We start from the raw sequence: 21624 nt of genomic DNA on the forward strand, positions 1-21624 counted from the left end.
TTAGACATTTACCTTTTCTCTCCAATGAGGGGCTTCTTTTAAATGACTCTTGAGGTTCTCAACTGGTCTAAATCTATAATTTTTTGTGTTCTCCCCTTTCAAATCTTGAAAATAAAGGGTCATCCCCATGTAAAATACTGTGTGTTCAGTGAATTGATCTTCCACATCCTGCTGCTTCCTTCCTCTGATCACCTTAGCACTCCAAAAGTCACCATTTCCCCCTACAGCTTCAGTGATGTCTCCCTTCCTCTGCTCTCCCACAGCCTAGTGTCCTTAGGTCCCTTAAGTTCCTGAACATGTGACTTCCACTACTTTTGTTCCACAGCTAGGTGGTCTAGTGGTTTGGAGTCAGGGAACCCAGAGTTGAAATCTTCACTCAGATAACTCATTAGCTCTGTGACCTGGGGCAAGGTCATTAATGGGTCTGGCCAGGGTTTCTTTACCTGTGAAAAGGGGAGAATAATAACACCTACCTCACAAGATATAATATTTCTAAAGTGTTTTGCAAACCTTAAAAGGATATACAAATACTAGTTATTGTCCCTGGAAGTTTCTTAAAGCTGTTCAGTAGAAAGGAAGCTTACTTGAGACTAGGGACGACTTTAATTTGTTTTTATATCCCCAGGGCCTAGAACGTAGAGGAACACTTAATCAATGTTTGTTGAATTAAATTAGAGATCAAAAAATAATTGTTGTATTCAAAAGTTTGAATGATAGTTAAGTAGAAAGAAGATTAATTTTATTTGATTTTTAGATCTCCAAATTGGATGTCCTGTAGACTTCTTAAATTCAGTATGTCCAGGACTGAACTCATTTTCCCTCTCAAACTCTTCCCTGTTCCTAACTTTCCTCTTACTGGGGAGGGTACTACAATTCTCCCAGTCAACCAGGCCTGCAACCTAAGCATCATTCTCTACTCACTCTCTCCTACCCCTCCATATCCAATCAGTTGTCAAGTACTGTCCTAGCACATCTCAGTACACACCGGGGGCCATCTCCAGTCTTCCTGATCTATATCTTGCCACTGGACCCAGCTAGCTGTGGAGGAGAAAGTGAGGTGACTTTCAACTTTGGTCCCTCACTTAAATTCAATTCACTTGCAAGTCATGGCATCATCTTCCTGATGTCACGGTCTTCTTCAACAGTATACACCACCTTCTCTCCTCTGACACTGCAACCAGCCTGGTGCAGGCCCTCATCACCTCATGCCCAGAATATGACAATAGCCCTCTGATTCAAATCTCTTCAAACTCTAATTCACCCTCCTCTCGGCTGTCAAAATGATCTTCCTAAAAAAACACATCTGCCCATATCACGACCCTATTCCATCAACTCCAGTGACTACCTATTACTTCCAGGATCAAATAAAAACTATAGCCTCTGCTTGGTTTTTTAAAAGCCCTTCAGAACCTTTCCAGTCTTCCTCCCCTCCCTGGACAGTGACACAGGCTTCCTTGCTGTTCCTAAAACCCAGCCAACCCTCCATCTCCTCTCCCTTTTCACTGGCTCTCCCCCATGCCTGGAACACTCCCTCTCCTCATCTCTACCCCTTCTTAGCTTCCCTGGCCTCCTTCAAATCTTACCCTCTGCAAGAAACCTTTCCCAGTCCTCCTGAATTTTGGTGCCCTCCCTCTGAGAGTCCCCCTACCTGATCCTGGCTATATCTTCTCTGTACAGAGTTGCTTGTATGTTGTCTCCTGTTAGACTCTGTGTGTCTTGAGAGCAGGACTGCTTTTTGCCATTTTTTTTGGATCCTCAGTGCTTAACACAGATTCTGGCACATAGTAGGTGTTTTATAACTGAAAGACTGAGGAAATAATAAAAGGAGACCCAAGTCCTGAGACCAGGCAATACACTATCACTGGGAGAGAGAAGAGGAGGAAAGGAAAGCCCTTCCTTCAAAGTTATTGCCATAATGTAAGTATTAGGGATCTCACAGCCTGGGGAAAAAAGAAAAGGAACAAATCCTACCCTCCTGAGTTGGGGAAAAGAGGAAGAAAAAACTCAAATTCCTACATTTCTCTGTACCTCTTTTCCTTCATCAACAAAGGACCCAATTTTCTGAGTCCATAAAATATTCTGTCCATTTTCTGGCTAAAGTGAAACACTGTCCCCCTCAATCCCCTAAATGGAAAATCAACTTTTCCTCTACTGTTTCCATTTCTTGGTTGGAATTCACACCTGCCAGACCAGAACACAGTCTTAGGAACATTAGGATTCACTTTGATAACCTTTGTAGATGAATTAGCACCTAATAGGTGAGAACATAGGGCTTGAAGGAAGGGTTCTGGGTTCTGGGATCCTTCCCCAACCATAATATCAAAGAGCTGACTGCAGGGCCTAGATTCTTTCATTGAAGTCAACCTACTGAAAGTGAGAGAGAGATCAGTTAAGAGCAAAACCTGGATACCTGAGAAGGAACTTGGAGATTCCTAAAGATCTATAAAATCAGATACAGGATTCTGAAGAAAAAAAAACTAAGACCCCAAACTTCAGAATTATTGCCACCAAGAATGTACCAGAGTTAAGGCCATGCCTGTGGAGAGTTTTGAGGTGGTGAGCCTGAGGGTGGAAGTAAAGTGACTGAAGGATGAAGCTGTGGACTAAGGGGAGGGAGGAGAAGGAGGGGCAGTCTGGTATAGAAAACCTAAATTCTCTTCCTCTGTTTTGACACACTTAGGTGACTTTGAGAATAATGCCTATAAGGGCATTGGTTTACTTGGCTGCTTCAATATCTATGGGGGGAGGGGAGGGGAGGAAGGAAGGGAGGCAGACAAGCCCAAAGCCCAATCAGAAGCATGTCCACCCCACTTACCTACTTCGGTTTCCCCTCAGCCAAAGTGAACCATCCTGCTCCCTGCTTTTGTGGTCCCCTTTGCAGTTGGGGTTCCTCATTTTTTCCCCAAAAGCTTCCACATAAGCTACAACAGCCCTCGTTTACCTCTAGGTCCCCTCAGCCTGCTGTCCTTGGGTTCATAATGTCACCAGCGATGTTACCTTTCAGAAGCAGTTCTGACAGCTGCACCCCTGCTCAGAACTTTAGCTTGCTTGTCTTTTAAGGCAGGGGTGATGAAAATTCTCATGCACCCATTAAAATGATTTCTCGGACACACTCTATGGATTGAGTGCATATGTCAGTGGAAACCTGCTATCTTTCCAACTCTGGTTGCTGTGTCTCTCAACAGATCCAAAAGCAGGGTTGGACATAGTCTGTGCTTCCCATCTCCATTCAGACCCTTCCTTTACCAGCTTCCCTCAATGATTTCTCTTCCTTGCAAAGCCATGGTGTCTAACATCACCCCCCTTCTCTCTAGCCTTCTCACTAACAGTGATTGACCTCCAGGACATAATGCTCAAGGACTCTGCCAGTTGATTCACAGAATTCTCCATCCCATTATTCCCTGACACCATTCTCAGAGTCTTCAAGACTGACCTTACTAAGGCCAAGATTGACCTTATTAAGGTCAAGATGGCCTTACCAAGTCCCTGGATTCAGTTGGGTAAACTCAACTCCCTGAACAAGATCTTCTTCAGCTACCCAGATGGTGGTTCAGACCTTACACCTTCAAAATTATCCACCCCACAGAGCCTGCATTTCTGATCCCCTGATATGGCCATTTCAATTTTGCCTTCCCCTCCATTCTGGAATCCCTCACATTCCCAGTATTTTACTGGTCTTATCTCATTAGTCCCCACATCTGGATAACACTCCCTTCCCCCCTCATCTGCTCTCTTCTTCTCTAGCATTAGGCCTTTACTTTCTACAATTAAGATGTCTCCTAAATCTAAATCTCCAGTTCCACCTTCTCTGAAAAAAAGTCTTGAATATCCCTCTGCCTGATGGACATCTCCGGATAGCTCTCCCACCAGCCCCTCAAAGTCAAGATGTCCAAACTTATATATTTCCCTAATGAATCCTTCCCCAATGACCTTCTCTATGTCTGGACAGAAAATGATCTGGCATTGTTGAGCAAGGTCCTAGGCTACTGCTAGGCCTCTGGTATGTCTCCTAGGCTCCTGCTGATCTTCCTGGCCTCAGGACTAGGCTTCTCAAGAAGTAGCTAATGAGAAAACTCAGCAGGAAGCCAGATGTAGTGAAAAGAATTCTGAATCAGAAGAGTCTAAACTCACTGTTCTCCCATTTACAACTACCTATATGACTAACTTTAGAGCAAATCAGGCCACTCCTCATCTCTGAAATGAAAGGATCTCTAATTCTATCATTCTAAATCACCCCCATATCTTTAAGGAACTTCCATAGCTAATACTTAGGATACTACAGGGTAAGCCCAACACCCACTTGAAACCACTTATCTCTCTCTGTCTTCCTTCTTGCCTCAGCCAAAATGTAATCCAAAGATGTGCCCAGAAGGAGACAATGGTGGGCTCCTTCTTCTTCCATCCTGAGAGCCTTCAGCAAAAAGCATTAACCCCTCTTCCAAGGAGCCCATCCTGAGTACATTCACTGTTCCCAAACTGCATCCATCTGTACCTTTCTAGGGTCTATCTTAGGGACTGGTCAGAGAGTTCTCATTTATATTGCAGGAGGTAACTGTGTCTATGCCTTTACTCTCAAACATAGCAAAGTTCTTCAAAGTGATTAGGTCAACAGTGGCTAGATTGAAGTTATGGCTGAAAAAGACCTGGGGCATATTTTTAATCTGCTGCCACTCCTTCCAACTGAGTGGTCAAATAGAAACTTCAGTCTCCTCTATGCAGAGTCCTGAGGGTAGAGGAGATCCTGAAACACATATACATCGAAGACCAAAGTCCTGCTCTCAGAATTCTCAGTCTGCTTGCTGGCTTTGGTGAGACCCTTTCATAGGCTGCTACTTTTTTCTGTCCTCCCCTGGTCCCTCAAAAAGTCTCTGACCACAACTGATTTTCATCCCATCCTTTCCATTCCTAAGGAAAACGCCCTTTCATCTTCTCCATCAGGAAAAGGCCCACATTCTCCCAAGAAGCTCCACCAGGCACTTCCCAGTCCAAAGGCAATCCTATTATGCCCGAATAAGTAAACCCCACCCCAACTCCCCACCCTGTCTGCTCTGATCCTTATAGTTTCAGCCATAAGTTCCTATTGGGGAGGGGGGTTGGGCTGGTTGTGGGTGACCTTCCCTACATATTACTACCACCACCCCAGAGGTATGGATAGGAATCCCCTGTGTCTTTAAATTGAGAGGGGAAAGGGAACACTGAATAATCCAGGGACATGGGGAGATGATACTTTTCAAGGACAAATGTGGTGTTCCCACCAACCAGAAAGAAATCCTGGCATTAAGAGGAAGGACACTGGTGTTCCTCTGTCTCCTCTTCCCAAATAACCCAAGACTGAGTACAAAAAGCTGGGCACTACTTGAAATCTGGAGTGTCTGTTTGAAACTATGTGCCTGCAGAAACAGCCTGGGCTGTAGCCCAGGCTGACTTTCTGCAGTGGTTTAGGTGCTGGGAAACAGGACTCAATACAGAGACTGACAAAGAATTCAGCTGCACTATAGGTCAGCTCCTGTTTCCCTTGGCAACCAGAGAGATGCAGGAAGCAGGAACCTGCATCCCTCCCAACCAAGTGGTCCTCCAGCTCCCAAACCAAAGACCTGCCATCTGTCCTCTGAAGCATTCAGTCAGAACCCACCCTAAAGCAAGGTGAAGACATTTCTGACTCTCTACTCACCCAGGGGCTGAACCCCTGTTGGCTCTCCCTGACACTAGTATAAGTCACTCCTACTGGGGGGGGGTCAGAGTGGGGGCTCCCTTGACTTCTCTCTCAAAATCAAGACCTTTATGCAATGCTCTCTATGGTCCCTTATTCAAATTGAAAACCTCACACTTGGATACTTCACAGGTAGGAGCTTTAAGGAGGAGTTACTCTAAAAAAGGAAGATTTGCAAAAAAGCAGTTACTCTAAAAAAGTTCTCCAAGTTTTAGTGATCTACAGTCATTTTTATGGTCTCTTACTATTCTCAATTTCTAAGCCTATGGAATACACTTTTTTGGAATTTCAAACAAGTCTCTCCATGAGACATCTCTTCAGAAAATGCTATGCATTTCACCCCTATTATTCTTCTTTCCACAGGCCCAGAAGAAACAGTGGGCATATTCCTTCTTTTCCACGGCCATTGGTTTGGTGTTTTGTTTTGTTTTGTTTTGCTTTTTTGGAGGAGGGAAGGCAGGGCAGTTGGGGTTAAGTGACTTGCCCAAGGTCACACACTAGTAAATGTTAGGGGTCTGAGACCAGATTTGAAGCAGGTCCTCCTGACTCCAGGGCCCATGTTCTATTCATTGCACCACCTAGCCGCTCTTATATTGCCATTTCTACAATCTCCCTTGCCCATCTTCATCCAACAATTCCTTCTTTGAAGGTCAGGCCATCTGACCTTGCTACCTTTTCCCTATCCTTCTCACTAAGTATGTAAACCACATGGGGTAGTTATTTGGGACAGAAAAGGTATGGACCAGCATCTTATGCCACATGCCCAGGAAAAGTTCCCAAAGAACATCTGACATATGAGAATAATCTTTAAAAAAAAATTAATTTGAGGAAAATAGATGAAGATCATGGATAAAGGAAGGCTATCCACCATGGCTGCCTCTACCATTTGATATATTTGCTTTAGCACATGAAAGATAAATAGAAGGAATAAAGACAGGCAAAGAGGATACGAAATGATTACTTTTTACACATTATATATTGATTTACTTGGAGAACTCTAGAGAATTAACTTAAAAAAATTAATGAAAACAATAACATTGGCAAAGTTGCACCATATAAAATCAATCCACATAAACAATCACCATTTCAGTATATTACGAACAAAATCCAGTAGGAATGGATAGAGAAAGAAATTCTATTTAAAATAACTGCTTAAATTTATAAAATACTTGCAAGACTACCTACAAAGATATACACAGGAACTATCTAAATACAACTACAAAATATTTTTTAAGGAAATAAAGACACACCTTAATAATTAGAGAAATACCCATTGCTCATGGTTGAACCATGCCACTATGATGTAAATGACAATATTACCTAAATTGCTTATTTACTACTACAGCTATCAAAGTACCAAAGGATTACTTTATAGAACTAAAAATAAGAATAATAAAATTAATCTGTAGCAACAAAAATTCTAGAATCTTAAGGGAAATAATATAAAATATGAAAATAAGTTGTTATAAAGGAAGGAAATCATCCAAATAATTTGGCACTGTTTTTTGTTTTGTTTTGTTTTTAAAGCAATTGGGGTTAAGTAACTTGCTCAATGTTACAAGGCCAGGTGTTTCTGGGTGGGTGCTAAGTTTCTGAGTCTGGATTCAATTCCAGGTAATCCCGACTCTGGGGCCGATACTCTTACTCACTGAGCTACCTGGCCACCCCTTGGCACTGGTTTTTTTTTTTTAAAAGAGATCAATCAGTGGAATAAATTAGGTTTGAAGCATACAGAAGCAAAGAAACAGTAAGTTAGTGTTTGGTAAACTCAAAGAAGCCAACTACTTAGGTGAAGATTCACTAATGGACAAAAACTGCTGAGGAAGATTGTACAGAAGCCCGACAGAATTAAATTTAGACCAACATCTCATAATATACACTAGGATTATCCAAAATGTCAATATAACTTAAAAATAAAGGTCATATCATTAAGAAAAAAAGAACAAGGAAACAATTTTCTTTCTGACCTATGGATGGGGAACAACTGTTGACCAAACAAGGGATAAAGAAGAAAAAAAAAAAAGATAAAATGCATTGCATAAAATTTAAAAGTTTTTGTAGAATCAAAACCAAGTCAGCTAAGATTAGAATGGAAATAGTTATGGGGGGGAGGAAGAGGGAGGATCCTCATAGAAATTTTCTCTGATAAAGGTCTCATTTCAAAGTTATATAAGAAATGATTAAAATTTACAAAAATAAGTGCCGCCACCCCCCCCCCCCCAATTTATAAGCCGTCACTTTATGGTCAAAGGATACAACAAGGGAAGAAATTGTCATGGCAGGGGAAGGAAGCTCAAAACTGCTAATACTGAAATTAAAGCGACTCTGCGGTTCTATGTCACACTTGTCAGATTGTCACAGATGGACAAAAAAATAAAGGAAAATGGTGGAGATGTTTTGAGAAAATAGGCACATTAATGCACTATTTCGTGGAGCTATGAACTGTTCTAAGTCATTCTGGAAACCACTGGAACTATGCCCCCACAGGACCTAAGCTGAATATAACCTTTGACCATCCCCACCACCATTAGAACTATAATCCAAGGAGATCAAAGAAAAAGGAAAAGGATACATGTGTATAAAAAAATGTCAAAGACCCAGAAACTAAGGAGGTGACCTTCAGTTGAGGAATGGCTGAGAAAGTATGGTATGTGAATGTGACAGAATATTTTTATACTCTAAGAAAGGATGAGAGACACTGTCAGAGAAACCTGGGAATACTTGTATGAATTGATATACAGTAAAGTGAGCAGAACCAGGAGAAAACTGATTCCATAACAACACTGTAAAGACCAATAACTAAAAAAACAAATTAAAAGGGGCAGCTAGGTGGTGCAGTGAATAGAGCACCAGTCCTGGAGTCAGGAGGACCTGAATTCAAATCTTGCCTCAGACACTTAACACACATACACACACACACACACACACACACACACAAAAACCTAGCCTTGTGACCTTGGGCAAGTCACTTAACCCCAATTGCCCTCCAAAAAAGGAAAAAAAAACATATTAACACCTATCAGTACAATGACTGATTATGATACCAGAGGAAGTGTAAGGAAGCTGGCTACCTAACCCTGGAAAGAGAAGTGACAAAATCAATATGCAGAAAGAGGCATACTGGGGTTTTTTTCTGTTAAAATTTTTATTGAACATAAGATAAAATGTGAAACTGAGTTCATGAAGCAAAGACACTTTCTCAATGAAGGTGCATCTTGTGCTAAGTAACCTTATTAACAGCAACTCTGAAGAGGACATGACATGTAAGTTACATCAATAGCCAAGGAGAACAGGGAGAATTCAGGGGGACACTGGTATTGGTTGACACTGAAGCAAGGTCAAATCTAGTGTCTCAGGCTGAAGCTGCTCCCTGCCCCATTCCCCTAAATTCAGTAATAATTAAGCCGATTAATTAACTGTTGCTGTAAACAAAAACTTTGTTGGAAAAGGATTTGTTTTAAATTTCCTATTTTCTGTAACTATCAACTTTTTAAAACTTGCTATTTCTCTTGTATATGCCTACATGAGAAAAGGAATAAACCAAAAACAATGATATAAATGATGGCAGGCTCATAAGGCCTTGCCTTTCATACTATTTCTGCAATGACATTTTCTTGTCTAAGCAGTTTCCTCTGCTTGGAATGTATCTCACCTAGTCAGGTGGGCTGAGGGAGATGGCCAAAATACTCAATGAACAGGGGGAAGCAGCTCATCCCAAACTGCCTCCCCTGAACCACCAGCAGTCACAAAACAAAAGGGAAAAGGCCCCCCTGGAAGCACGCAGGACAGGGTCACACAAAAACCACATCCCACTGGCAAGGTGACTCACTCACTGGGCTTCCTCCTGTAAGCTGGCCCAGCACCTCTAAGCCTCCCACCGCCCAACACACAGTCACACAAAGTAGAGATGCACAGAAATGAACCATCTGCCAGAGACAATACCTTGCTCTGTCATGGGTTAAACATTCATCTCTGGAGAAGAGACATTCGGGATGCTCTGGTTAAGCACGGATAAGCATTCCACAACACACAAACATCACAAATGACGTCATTTTCAGTCACTGTACCAACTAGGGTAAGCTAAGGAAGCTAAGGACTACTGAACACCAAGGACGATTAGGGAGACTGCCCCCCTCCCGAACCCTTCCCCCCACCCCCAGACCCAGAGAGGACCCCCGAGTGAAGGGAATCCAGAGGCCTGGTTTAAGGGGCAGAAAGAGGCGACTCTCGAGAAGGGGAGCCAGTGTTTTCCTCGGGAGGAAACACGGTGAGGGTACAAGCCCGGATGCCCCCGAGGGACTCGGGCAGGTCAAACACTTTGTGCCACTCATCCTTCTCGGGATCGTATTTCTGGACTATCTCTACCATACAGCGGTTATTCCAAGAGTATCCCCCCACCACATAGATCTTATCTTCGAACACAGCCACCCCCACGTCGCTCTGGCCCCTCAACATGGCGGCGATGGGGGTCCACTGGTCCAGGGCCGGCAGGTAGTATTCGCAGCTGAGAACGTCGTCGTAATCGCTGGTTCCCCGAAAGTGGTTGCCGCCGATGACGTAAAGCTTTTCTCCCACAGTACACATGCAGTGCAGCCCTCTGACCGTGGTCATGGGGGCCTTCTGAGTCCACTTGTCCGTGTCCGGGTCAAAGCACATGAGCTCCTTCTGGAAAGTGTCATGAGTGATGCCCCCCGAGATATACATGAGCCCCCCGTAAACGGTGCCCGCGTGGCCGTAGTGGGGCTCGCTCATCTTGGCCACGTAGCTCCACTCGTTCATGCGAGGGCTGTAGCACTCGACGGTGGCCAGCTCGCCGGCGGCGTTGCGGCCGCCCACGGCGTACAGGTGGCCCTTGAGCGCGCTCAGGTGGAAGAAGGTGCGCTTCTCGTTGAGCGGCGCCACCAGGATCCACTTGTTGGAGCGCGGGTCGAAGCGGAAGACCGTGTCCACGGCCGTCTTGCCCTTGGTGTCGTAGTTGCTCTGGCCGCCCACCACGTAGAGGAAGTTACCGATGACGGCGATGCCGTGCTGGTAGCGCGGCGCGTCCATGGGCGCCAGCGACTTCCACTCGTTGGCCTTCTCGTCGTACATGCGCAGCTCCTTGCTGACCACCAGCTGCTGCCGCAGGACCCCGCCCAGGGTGACCAGGTGCGTGCTGTCCGAGCGGATGGCCGTGCGCTCCGACTGCATGACGGGCTGCATGTAGGGCATCATCTGGTAGTTGCTGGCCTCCAGCAGCAGGTTCACGCAGGTGTTGTCGGCCCGCATGAAGTCCACCGTCTGCACGTAGTTGATGAGGTCCTGCGGCGACATGAGCGGGAAGCGGATGTTCTTCATGAGCTTGGGCGCCAGCTCCATGCGCGGCTCCTCGTGGCGCAGCCAGCGGCACGCGGCCTTGAAGAGCTCCAGCTCGCCGCAGTGCTTGAGGCTGTTGCTGGCCAGCGCCGCGGCCAGCCGCTCGAAGGGCAGCTTCTCGAACTCGCCGCTGTGCAGCAGCGCGGGGAAGTTGCGCAGGATGAAGTTGTTCACGTACTTGTCCACCTCCGTCAGGTTGTAGGTGTTGGCCAGCCGCCCCACCTCCACGCAGTTCTCCAGGGACACGCCCGAGATGAGGAAGACCTTACAGAAGTCCAGGGCCGGCAGCACCTGCAGGAAGCTGGCCGCCTCCAGCGTGTCCTGCAGGTTGTCCATGGTCAGCGACAGCTTGGCCGTGTAGATGAAGTCGATGATCTTCTTCAGGCCCACCTTGTTCACGCCGTGCAGCTTGATGCACTTGAGATCCTGCTCTTTCATGCCCCCCGTGAACATGGCCTTGAAGTAGTCGCTGGCCGAGGCCATCATGGCCCGGTGCACGGGGAACGCTTCATCGCCGTCGCCGGGCACCAGGCTCACGTCGCACAGCAAGCCCTCCCCGCGCAGCTGGTCGAAGCCCCGCAGCACCACCGAGCTGTGCGTGTTGCTGCGGAAGAACCGGGTCGTGCCGGCCTTGGACGACTGCAAGTGGGCGGACACGCCCATCTCGCCGCCGCCGCCGCCGCCGCCGCCGCTCCCCAGAGACGCCTTCACGTGAGCCTCCTCGTCGGGCCCCAGGCACCGCTCGCCGATGGCCGCCAGGAGCTCCCCTCCGGGGCCGCAATGGTCCATCCCCCCGCGCCGCTGCCCTCGTCCGCGGAGGGCCCGGGACGGACGCTGCTGACGCTGCCGCCGCCGCCGCCGCCGCCGCCGCTGCTGCTCCGGAGCTCGGCTCGGCTCGGCTCCTCTGCGGGGGGGGGGGGGGGGGGAGGAGGAGGAGTAGGGGGAGGGGAGGGGGCTGCGCCGCTCGCGCGCCCGCGGGCTCGGTTGGGGGGGGCGCGCAGAGGTGGAGGGGGGGCGCTGGCGGGCTCGCGGCCTCCTCCCGAGGCCCCCCGGCTTCCGCGACCCGTGCTAGGCCGCTGCGCAGCCCCGGCCGCCGCTCTGGGCCCTCGGCGGGCCTCGGGCTCCGCGTGCCCTAGCCTGCCGGGCGGTCCCTGGGGGTCGTCAGGCCCCGCCGGAGCTCGGTCCCCGGAGCCCGGGCCTTGGTCCTCCGGCAGAGATCCAAGCCTTGGGCCCCCAGCCTGGGAGCCGCTGGTGCCGCTGGAGCGGACTCTGCCCCCGCCTCCGCCGGGCTCGGGGCTGGGGCTGCTGGTGGTGGGGCTGCCGCTGCTGCTGTTGCTGCTGCTGTTGCCGGGGCTGGGGCTGCTGGGGCTGCGGGGGTCGGGGCTGCGGCGGCTGCTATTGCTGGGGCTGCTGCTGGGGCTCCTGCTGCTGCCGCCTCTGCCGCCGCCGCAACTGCAGAGACGTACATTTCTGGATGGGGGAACGTGGAAATTTGTTTTGCTTGACTATGCACCTCGGTTACTGGGGGAAGGGGGCGGTGTGTTTTAAAGGGAGTGGGGGGGGCAGGTGGGAGGGAGAAAAAACAAATGCTTGATGATTGAAAAATAAAGTGATTTTTTAAGAGAAAAAATAGATGGAGGTCGCTTTCATAATTATGCATAAGGGAAGATTGACTTTTCTCTGAAAAAGTGTGTCCGCAACTTTTGCGTTTACATCACTTCCATTCCCCAAGTCATCCCTTCCCCCCCTCCACCTCTCAGACAGCTTTTGTTTTTACAAAGAAAGAGCAAATATTTCGGCAAAACTAGCCAATAGATCAACCAATTCAGACCGGATATGGAGTGTTAAGAACACACCCATCATCCTCCCCCTTGGCAGTGACAGAAGAACATCTTCCTGCCTCTTCTTTGGAGCTGAGCCTTTTCACTATTCTGGTGATTTTTTTTATTTTAATTTTTTGGTTTTAACTGCACATGCCTATTTTCCCGTTGTTACAAGCTTTTGTGTGAACACGAGTTCAGATTGATCTGAAACTGACAAGATGAGCAAATTATTTCACGTAGGTCCTTTGAAAACCCTTGCTCTCCTTATCATTCCCTTCCATTGCCCCAAACTCCAATCTACTGATCAAGACAATCAGAAAATCTTTTGGTAAATACACTTAACGTGTAGCTGAGTGTAATCAGTCCTAAAGTCGACAGATACAGATCTACTGGGCTTTCAAAATCCAACAAAGGCATAGCTTAAAGAAAAGACTGAGCATAATAAATGAGTAGGGACAACTGGGAACTACAGCAAGCATCTTATTAAATGTTTAGTGCTAAGCACTAGGGATAGAGTGTAAAGGGGAAGAGGGAGGGAGAGCTGGTGTGAGCATGTGCAGAACACTCGGCTGATGCAATCCCAACATGAAAGTGATTGCCTGGGAAAGCATGATGATGTGTAATAGAAGTGCTGGCTTGGAGATCTGGAGGAGCATATGCAGACATTCTCTGTTTCCAGTCTGCTAACCACATGATAAAGAGAGAAATTAATTGATTGGCTGGAACTGGTGTCCTTTCAAAAGGCACTAAGTGGCCAAAATGAGAGCTAGTGCTAATTCCAGTCTAGAATAATGTTCAAATGAAGAGGCAAAGCCTTTTTTTCTGGGGAGAGAGGCCTCAGGCCTTGTCTCCACACAGGTTGTAGGGGGTGGAGGGTTGGGGGTGTTGTGTGTGTGTGTGTGTGTGTGTGTGTGTGTGACTGCTGCATGGCCCTGCTATTTTGCTTCTATCAATTGAGTATTTTTCCTGCCTTTTGAATTTGTCAGAAGCCAAATGAGAAGGAAGGTACTGGGCAGCTTGTCTGACCCAGTCTAGAAGTAGCTGAGACAAGGGTTTTATCTAGCAGCTGTTCAATCTTTGGAAGTGATTGATGAGGCCAATACTACATAGAAACTACTTTAAGGAGTCTAGTCTTCCCAAGGTGTAAGATTGTAGAGCCTAGAGTGTCCCACACCTCCAGATACTGGGAAGGAATATTTTTACTTCTTGCTTAGTATATATTCATTAGTAAAAGCTAATTTATGTGAATAGATTAAATGGAACTGAGGCACTAATCACTAATAGTTAACACTGGAATTCAACACACAGAAATGGGATTAAAGTCATTGGCATTAGACAAAGCCCCTCATCAACACCCACAGAATCTTCTAGGGGAGGTATAACCTGCATTTCTGTGGGAGAATGAACCTTGAGTGTCCCTGTATGTATCCAAGAATCGGTAATCAGTTGATTATGGACAGTTGTCCAATGAACGAGAGGTCAAGAAAGATAAGGATTGGTATGTCAAGAGATCAAGAAAGGGGAGAAGAATTTTAAGACAGCTAGATGGATGACCCCAATTTTTTCCAGTGAACTCCAAAGCAAAATGTTTATCAGAAGAGCTTGGGAAATGTGTATCATGGAGATTTGAGGAAACGTGAGGTTTGGAATGGATGCTGTAGGAGCTGGGAACCCACTATTTGGCCAAGAGGGGATGAAATAAAGATGCAGGATGAAAGATATGTTTTTTTGTTGTGGTGGTGGTTATGGCCTATGGGGAAATTTGCTTTGCTAGACTATATATGTTACTAGGGTTTTGTTTTGTTTTTCTGATTTGGAGGGAGGGAGGCAGGAGAGAAAGGCATGTTGGGACTAGCTCTCTTCTATCCTAATCAAAAAAAATGAAATGAGAAGGAAGACCAGAAAGATCCTGAGACAAGCAGGATAGTTATTTACATACTTAAAAAGAAAAAAAAAAGATCCATAGAATAGAGGTTCACTGTTTGAGGTATAATTCTCTCTCTCTAGTTAACAATGTATATATGGAAACCTTCGTTTTATCTGGCATAGAATTTTTTTTGCTTTTTGGTGGGCAGTTGGGGTTAAGTGACTTGCCCAAGGTCACACAGCTAGTTTTTTGTGTTAAGTGTCTGAGGCCAGATTTGAACTCAGGTCCTCCTGGCTCCTGGGCTGGTGCTCTATTCACTGTGCCACCTAGCCGCCCCTATCTGGTATATTTTTTTTTAAATATTGTATCTTCTCCCAATTACATCTAAAACAATTTTTAACATATTTTTTTCTCTCTCTTTTTTTTAAAGTTTTGAGTTCCAAATTCTATCCTTCCCTCCCTCCCTTGTCCCCTTCCTTTCAAGCAATCTGATATAAGTTATACATGTGCAATCATGTAAAACATTTCCATATTAGACATTTTGTAGAGGAAAATTCCAAAAAAGAATAAATAGACAAAGAAAAGAAGGAAGTAAAAATCGTATGCTTTGGTTTATATACATATGCCATCACTTCTTTCTCTGGAGGCAGATAGCGTTTTTTCATCATGAGTCCTTTAGGATCATCTTGGATCATTGTATTACTGAGAATAGCGAAGTCATTCACAGTTGCTCATCATATGATATTGCTGTTGCTGTGTGCAATGTTCTCCTAGTTCTGTTTTCTTCACTTTGTATTAGTTTGTTTAAGTCTTTCCAGGTTTTTCTGAAATCATTCGGCTCGTTTTTTCTAGCACAATAATATTGCATATAGTGTACAGCTTGTCCAGCCATTCCTCAATTGATGGGCATCACTAAAATTTCCAGTTCTTTTATTTAGTATATTTTTTAAGTTAAGAATTTTATTTTGAAACAGGGGCAGGCAGAAGAGTGGGATAGAGAATCATTTGAGAAGTAGAATGATCACCCTGCTTCAATTAGGACTCAGTTTAGATTAGATCACCTAAATTTGTAGTGAACCTGGTTAGTTGGTTAAATGGAAATACTGACCACTGGGTCTAACGGTGCTGAGAAAACCCTGGAATGTAGTCATTAGAGGCAGCCGCCTCAGTTTTATGATTTCCTCCAACTCCATTTAGTATCACATGAATAGGGAAGGAGGAATATGTTGGGAATAGTACAGATTTGGACTTTGACATGATGTGATTGTTGATAGAAGAAAGGAGCGAAGTATTTGAGAGGAAAGAATAGTGCCAAGTTGAGCTGGTTATCCCTTCCTCCCACCATGGGATGGTGAGAAGTATCATATTTGATCTATAACAGTGCCAGGTTCCTATGGGCCACAACTGGGCAGTGGCTGAACTCTTGGCAGCACCGCAACCCCACCCCCCAACATAATGAAACACAGAATTCACCCCCTCCTGGGTGGGGTGGAGTGGAGTGGGATGCAATGTGTGGGGAAGGCCACAATCCCTCTTCAGGGTCTTACTGGAGGGGTAGGAAGTGTCGCAGAACTCACAGGAAGGATTTGGTGCTGATGCTTACTTGGAAAGAATCTCTATCTTGCTGGGCAGGGGAAGTACTTTGCTGTGGATCTCAGGCAAATCATGAACTCTGTCTTCTTGTATGGAGAAGAGGGCCTTCCTTGGATGAGGGGATGGGAGAATAAGTCTAGACAATTGGTCACAGGCACATAAATTGCTCCTTTGGGAGGAATTTCAGACAGAAGGACCACAGAAGCCAACATTTGATTGAATCCAGAGCTAAAACGGAATTTCTTCACATCTCCACAACATGTTCATTGGCAGCCTTTATCTACAGACCTCTGGGGCAGAGCAGGCATACCTCCTGTGGTATGCCATCCCATTTTGGGGTGTGTGTGTGTGCATGTGCATGCACACATGTGCATGTATGTTAGTGTGTGTTGCCCACATTGGTCATGTATGTCTACATAGGTCTGTCTAAATGGGGCTTGAGAGGAGGCACAGATAGATATAAGTAGAACCTCATCTATACATTCCACTTCAAAGGAGACTGATTTCTGCCTGGAGGGGAGCAGGAATTTGGGATAATGAAGCTGACCACTCTGCTCTCTGGAATAGAATTATATCACTCTGGCTCATCTTAAACACTGTTAGTGTATGGGGAAATAATTTTAAGTTCAGGCTATACCCCTGTTCACTATGCCTTAAGGAGGAAGGAGTGCCTCAAGCTATAGATCCAAGTTCTCTATTCCTTTCCCACTAAATTCCAGGTACACATAGACGACACACAATGAATAGCATTATAAAACCATTTGTCCGAGCCTAGAGCAAACAGAAATCAGAGAAGTTATGAAGACTCTGGATAATAGAGTAAGGCTGCTGACTTTGCCTCATTTTAATCCAGTTCATTTGAAAGCCATTGGTCTTCAAGAATGAAGAATGAGTAATAACAACAGGTGAAAATATACCAGATAATATATGGAGTAAATGAACTATCTCCTTGGGAGCAAGATATTTCAGAGAGAGGAGAGAGACAGAGAGGAGAGAGAGACAGACAGAGAGAGAGAGAGAGAGAGAGAGAGAGAGAGAGAGAGAGAGAGAGAGAGAGAGAGAGAGAGAGAGAGAGGAGAGTCAGAGTCTTAGATGTTAACTGAGGAAATTCATTGAAGTCTCTAATGTAGCCCATCGCCCTACTGATAAATGTGTCAGAGGACACGAGCAGGAAGTTTTCAGAGGAAAAAATTCAAGCTATCTATAGCCATGTGGAAAAAATTCTCTAAGTCACTAATAATGAGAAAATACAAAATAAAACAACTCTGATATTCCACTTCATGCCTATTAGATTGTCAAAACGGACTAAAAAAGGAAAATGACAAATGCTTGAGGACCTGCTGGCATAGCTATGAACTGGTCTAAACATTCCAGAAAGGAATTTGGAAATGTGCCCCCAAAGTTATTAAACTTTGCCTAGTTTTTGACTCTGTGATACCACTACTAGGTTGATACCCCTGAAGATAGCAAAGGAGGGAACAGACTCATATGGATAAAAATACTTATGGCAGTTCTTTTTGAGGTGACAACAAATTGGAAACTGAGGGAGTGCCCATCAATTGGGGAATGGTTGAATAAGTATATAAATGTGACGGAAATATTACAGTGATGTCAAGAAATGATGAAGGGAATGGTTTTAGAGAAACCTTGACACGACTTGTGTGAACTGATATAGAGTGAAGTGAGCAGAGCCAGGAAAATAGTTTATACTATAGCAATATCGTCAAGACAATTAACTTTGAGGTTCTTAGGCACTCTGAACACAGTACCCAACCATAATTTCAGAAAACTCACAATGAAACCTGCCACCCACTTCCTGATAGGGAGATGATGGACTCAGAAGGCAAATTGAGACATTTTTCCCCCACTTAGGACATGGCTGATACAGAAATTTGTTTTGCTTCTCTATACTCCAAACCCTGTTAATAACAGGGCTTTAATCTTTCTTGCTTTCTCAATGAATGGGAGAGGTGGGAGGGAGAAAAAGCAGATTTTGTTTGGAAAAATTTTTCTTTGGATTAAAAAAAGAGGGCCAGTACAGATCAGTCAGACACTGTTGGAGACTTCCTGCCAAGCTGACATTGAACCATTACCAAATATGCCTTCAGTGTTTTGTCTTCCAATCAGCTCTGAAAATAATTATATGTTCCATATCCTCTATCTTCTCCACATGAATAATATGCGATAATTTTAACAACTTTGCCAAAAATCCACCAAAGACACAGTACTTTAAAAAAGTCATATTCTTTTATTGTCAAACTTCAGATAGATAGGGGGTGAGTAAGGAACCATAGAGAACACTACATAGGTCTTGACATGAGAGAGAAGGCAAGGGAGCCCTCCCCCCCCCCCCCAAGTGGGAGTGACTTGTCCAAGATGGCTGAGATGGCAAGGGAGAGAGCCAACAAGGGATTAAATCCCTCTTTAGGGTTGGTGAGTGGTTGTTAGAGAATCAGAGGTGTGTCTTTGCCAGATCTTGGGGTGGGTCCTGGCTGAATGCTTCTGAAGACAGGAAGATCTTTTGACTTTGGGCTGTGGGACTGTAGGTTTGGATGGGATGCAGGCTCCTATCTTCTGGATCTCTTTGGTTGCCAAGGGAAGCAGAAGTTGACCCATGGTCCAGCTGAATTCTTCATCAGCTGCTGTCCTTGGTCCTGTCTCCCAGGGCCTAAACCACTGCACAAGGTCAGCCTGGGCTGGCCCTGCAGGAACATAGTTCCAGATGGACACTCCGAATCTCTGATAGGTGTCCAGCTTCTTATACTCAGATTCTTTAGTCACCTGGGAAGGAGAGGAGACAGAGGAACACCAGTGTCTTTCCTCCTAAGGCCAGGACTTCTTTCTGGTTGGAGGAAGCACTGCTTTTATTGTGGAAAAGTGACATCTTCCAGTGTCCCCAAAATATTGAATACTCCCCAGTCCCTTCCAAGTTAAGACACAGGAGATTCTTATCAATACCTCTGGGGTGGTGTGGTAATATACGGGAAGGGTGCACTGTTCCCCACTCCTCTTCCCCCCTCCCCATAGGAATTTAAGATTGGAAGGATCAGAGCAAAGAGGGTGGGGATCTGGGTGGTGGGGAGTAGGTCATGATAGGATCACCTCTGGGGCTGGGAAGTGATCCCATGGATGAGCAGGGAATTTGGGTGGTAGGTAAGTAGGGATGGGATTTACTTACCTGGACATAATAGGAGTGCCTCTGGGCTGGGAAGTGCTGTTTGGGGCTTCTTGGGAGAATGTATGCATTTTTTGCTGGAGAAGTCTCTGTGTATGAGCAGGCAGAGTGAGAATGGACCAAGATCAGAGACTGAACTCTATGAATGCCCACTATAAGGGCAGGGCTTTTGTTTAGCTGAATGCAGTATATTTTTTCAGGCCCTATCTCCAGCACTCTGTACACAGAGTAGACTCTTAATACAAGCTTAATATTTTTATTTGACTCCCCAGTGGGTATGAGATGTGTGGTTAAAAAAGACTGGATATCTCATGTCCAGGCCTTATCAGGAGTTTATCCTCGGACACAGATACTGTGGGTCCTTTTCAGCCAAACTTCAATCTTGCCACTTTAGGGCCCAATATTTTTGAAGCCCTCAACAAAGACTTCAGCTATTTGGGAGTAAAAGAGTAGATAAGTATGCTACTGCTGTGTAAATGAGGACAACTTTATCACTAGTCCCTGGGATGGGCCCTTAAGGTACAGATGCATCCAGGTTGGGGAAAGTGGGGTTCAGGGTGGGCCCTTTAGAAGAGGAGTTGATATGTCTTACCTGAGGGCTGAAAATGATACAGTGGTCTAGAACAGAAAGAGGCAGCTTCCATGACTGACTCTTTCTCAGACTTCAAGCTTCTGGGCTTTCCCTTGGATTCCCTTTTAGCTGAGAAAGGAAATCAGAAAGTTAAGTGGAGTAAAGGTTGTTCTGAGAAGACCTTGTCCTTACTACCTCCACATTTAGCTATGAGGGTGACAGACTTTACATGATTAAAAGCTGCCAGGGGCCTTAGGAATCCTCTGGTTTGAGAGACATGGAGTGACTTGCCCAAAGTCATATAGATAGTTGTAACTGGCAAAGCAGAGGTTTTTCGATCTTCAGATTCTAAATATAGAGTTTTTCCATTATACCCAGTTTTTGTCTCTCCCTCCCAGTATGATGTGTTCAGCATGAACCTGGAGTTTGAGTGGGAGGCCTAAGGGCAAAAAGCTTGCTCCACATTTGTAAATTTATTTCTGCCCCCCAGTTTGTATTCCTCCCCCCCCATTTAAGTCAATAGCCTTCATCCCTCAATTACCTCTCTTCTCTCCAGATGGAGAGCAATTGCCATTCTCCTGAAGCTTTAACTTACTTGTGGGACAAAAGTGGTGAACAAATCTATACAAACTTCAATGAGCTGAGAGTGCTAGATGGCCTCTTCGGCTTCCAGATTGTCAGGGATCTTCAAGTGCCTTATCAGAGCTTTAGTCTGAGCTCTCCCATGCTTGGTGTGGCCTTCAGCCTATTAGCTTTGGGAAATGGATCCTGGGTTAGTCCTGTATATCTTGGGTTAGGGGGTGGAGCCTCAGGGTCTTTTGTTAGACCCCAGCCTCTGAGCTGTGCTTAGTAAGTACTAACCTCCAGGGTGGTCACTTAGTAGGTGCTAATGCCTTCATAAAGTCAACCTCTTATACACACCTCTCTGGCAATAACTTCTTAGCTGTCAAGCTTGAATTCCCCTATTAAGTGACCTGGGTAGTAAGAACCTGTGAATACTTATCCCCTGAGCAGTGAGTTCTCACCTGGCAGTGTCCAGCTCCCAATCAGGGTTACTTGAATGAGCAATGACTTGTGGTCTACCATCTGTGACCCAGAGACTAGGAGAGGGCAAAGGGAGTCGATCTTTCCTTGGAAGGTCATTGGAGAGGACAGGCAACATGTTTGACTCCAGTTAGGGAAGGAGGCAGGATGTTTGATGAATGTCCAAGAGTGGGGGTTTCTAGGACTAAAGGGGAAGAGGGTGCAGAACCACCGGGACTCAGTGTGCCTCTCCTTTATCTTCCTTGGCCTGAGAGTTTCCTGAACTCAAGGTCCTAGTGCTGCCTTTGTTCTGGTAGGGAGATGAGGCTTGTACTTGAAGCAGAATACAGAGCAGAGTTTGACAGGAGTTTAAGAGCTGTACATGCACGGACCTGTAGGAGCTCAGGTCTGCAGTGGCTGTAAGCTGGACATTTAAACTCTGGTGGGATTTCCACAAACAGAAATGGAGGGCATAGTGTGGGCAAACCCTTGGATGGGAAGGTCCAG

General features: G+C 45.6%; 1 protein-coding gene across 1 annotated transcript; it reads right to left on the minus strand.

Annotated features, from left to right (window-relative positions):
- Nucleotides 1-6667: 6667 nt before the first annotated feature.
- Nucleotides 6668-11941, minus strand: LOC138167125 (kelch-like protein 9). Its single transcript, XM_069095785.1, has 2 exons — nt 8717-11941; nt 6668-7254 (listed from the first exon to the last, which is right to left on the minus strand). The coding sequence occupies exon 1, from the start codon at nt 11852-11854 to the stop codon at nt 9914-9916; it is 1941 nt and encodes a 646-aa protein (XP_068951886.1). The 5' UTR covers nt 11855-11941; the 3' UTR covers nt 6668-7254; nt 8717-9913.
- Nucleotides 11942-21624: the final 9683 nt, after the last annotated feature.

Source organism: Petaurus breviceps, unplaced genomic scaffold, assembly GCF_028583685.1.
Source record: "Petaurus breviceps papuanus isolate PSGF00001 unplaced genomic scaffold, PetGlider_PUasm1.0 227, whole genome shotgun sequence".
Lineage (NCBI taxonomy): Eukaryota > Metazoa > Chordata > Mammalia > Diprotodontia > Petauridae > Petaurus > Petaurus breviceps.

Bases quoted from the DNA above. Each gene is read 5' to 3' on its own strand.
- LOC138167125 (XM_069095785.1), bottom strand. From the start codon at position 11,854: ATGGACCATTGCGGCCCCGGAGGGGAGCTCCTGGCGGCCATCGGCGAG.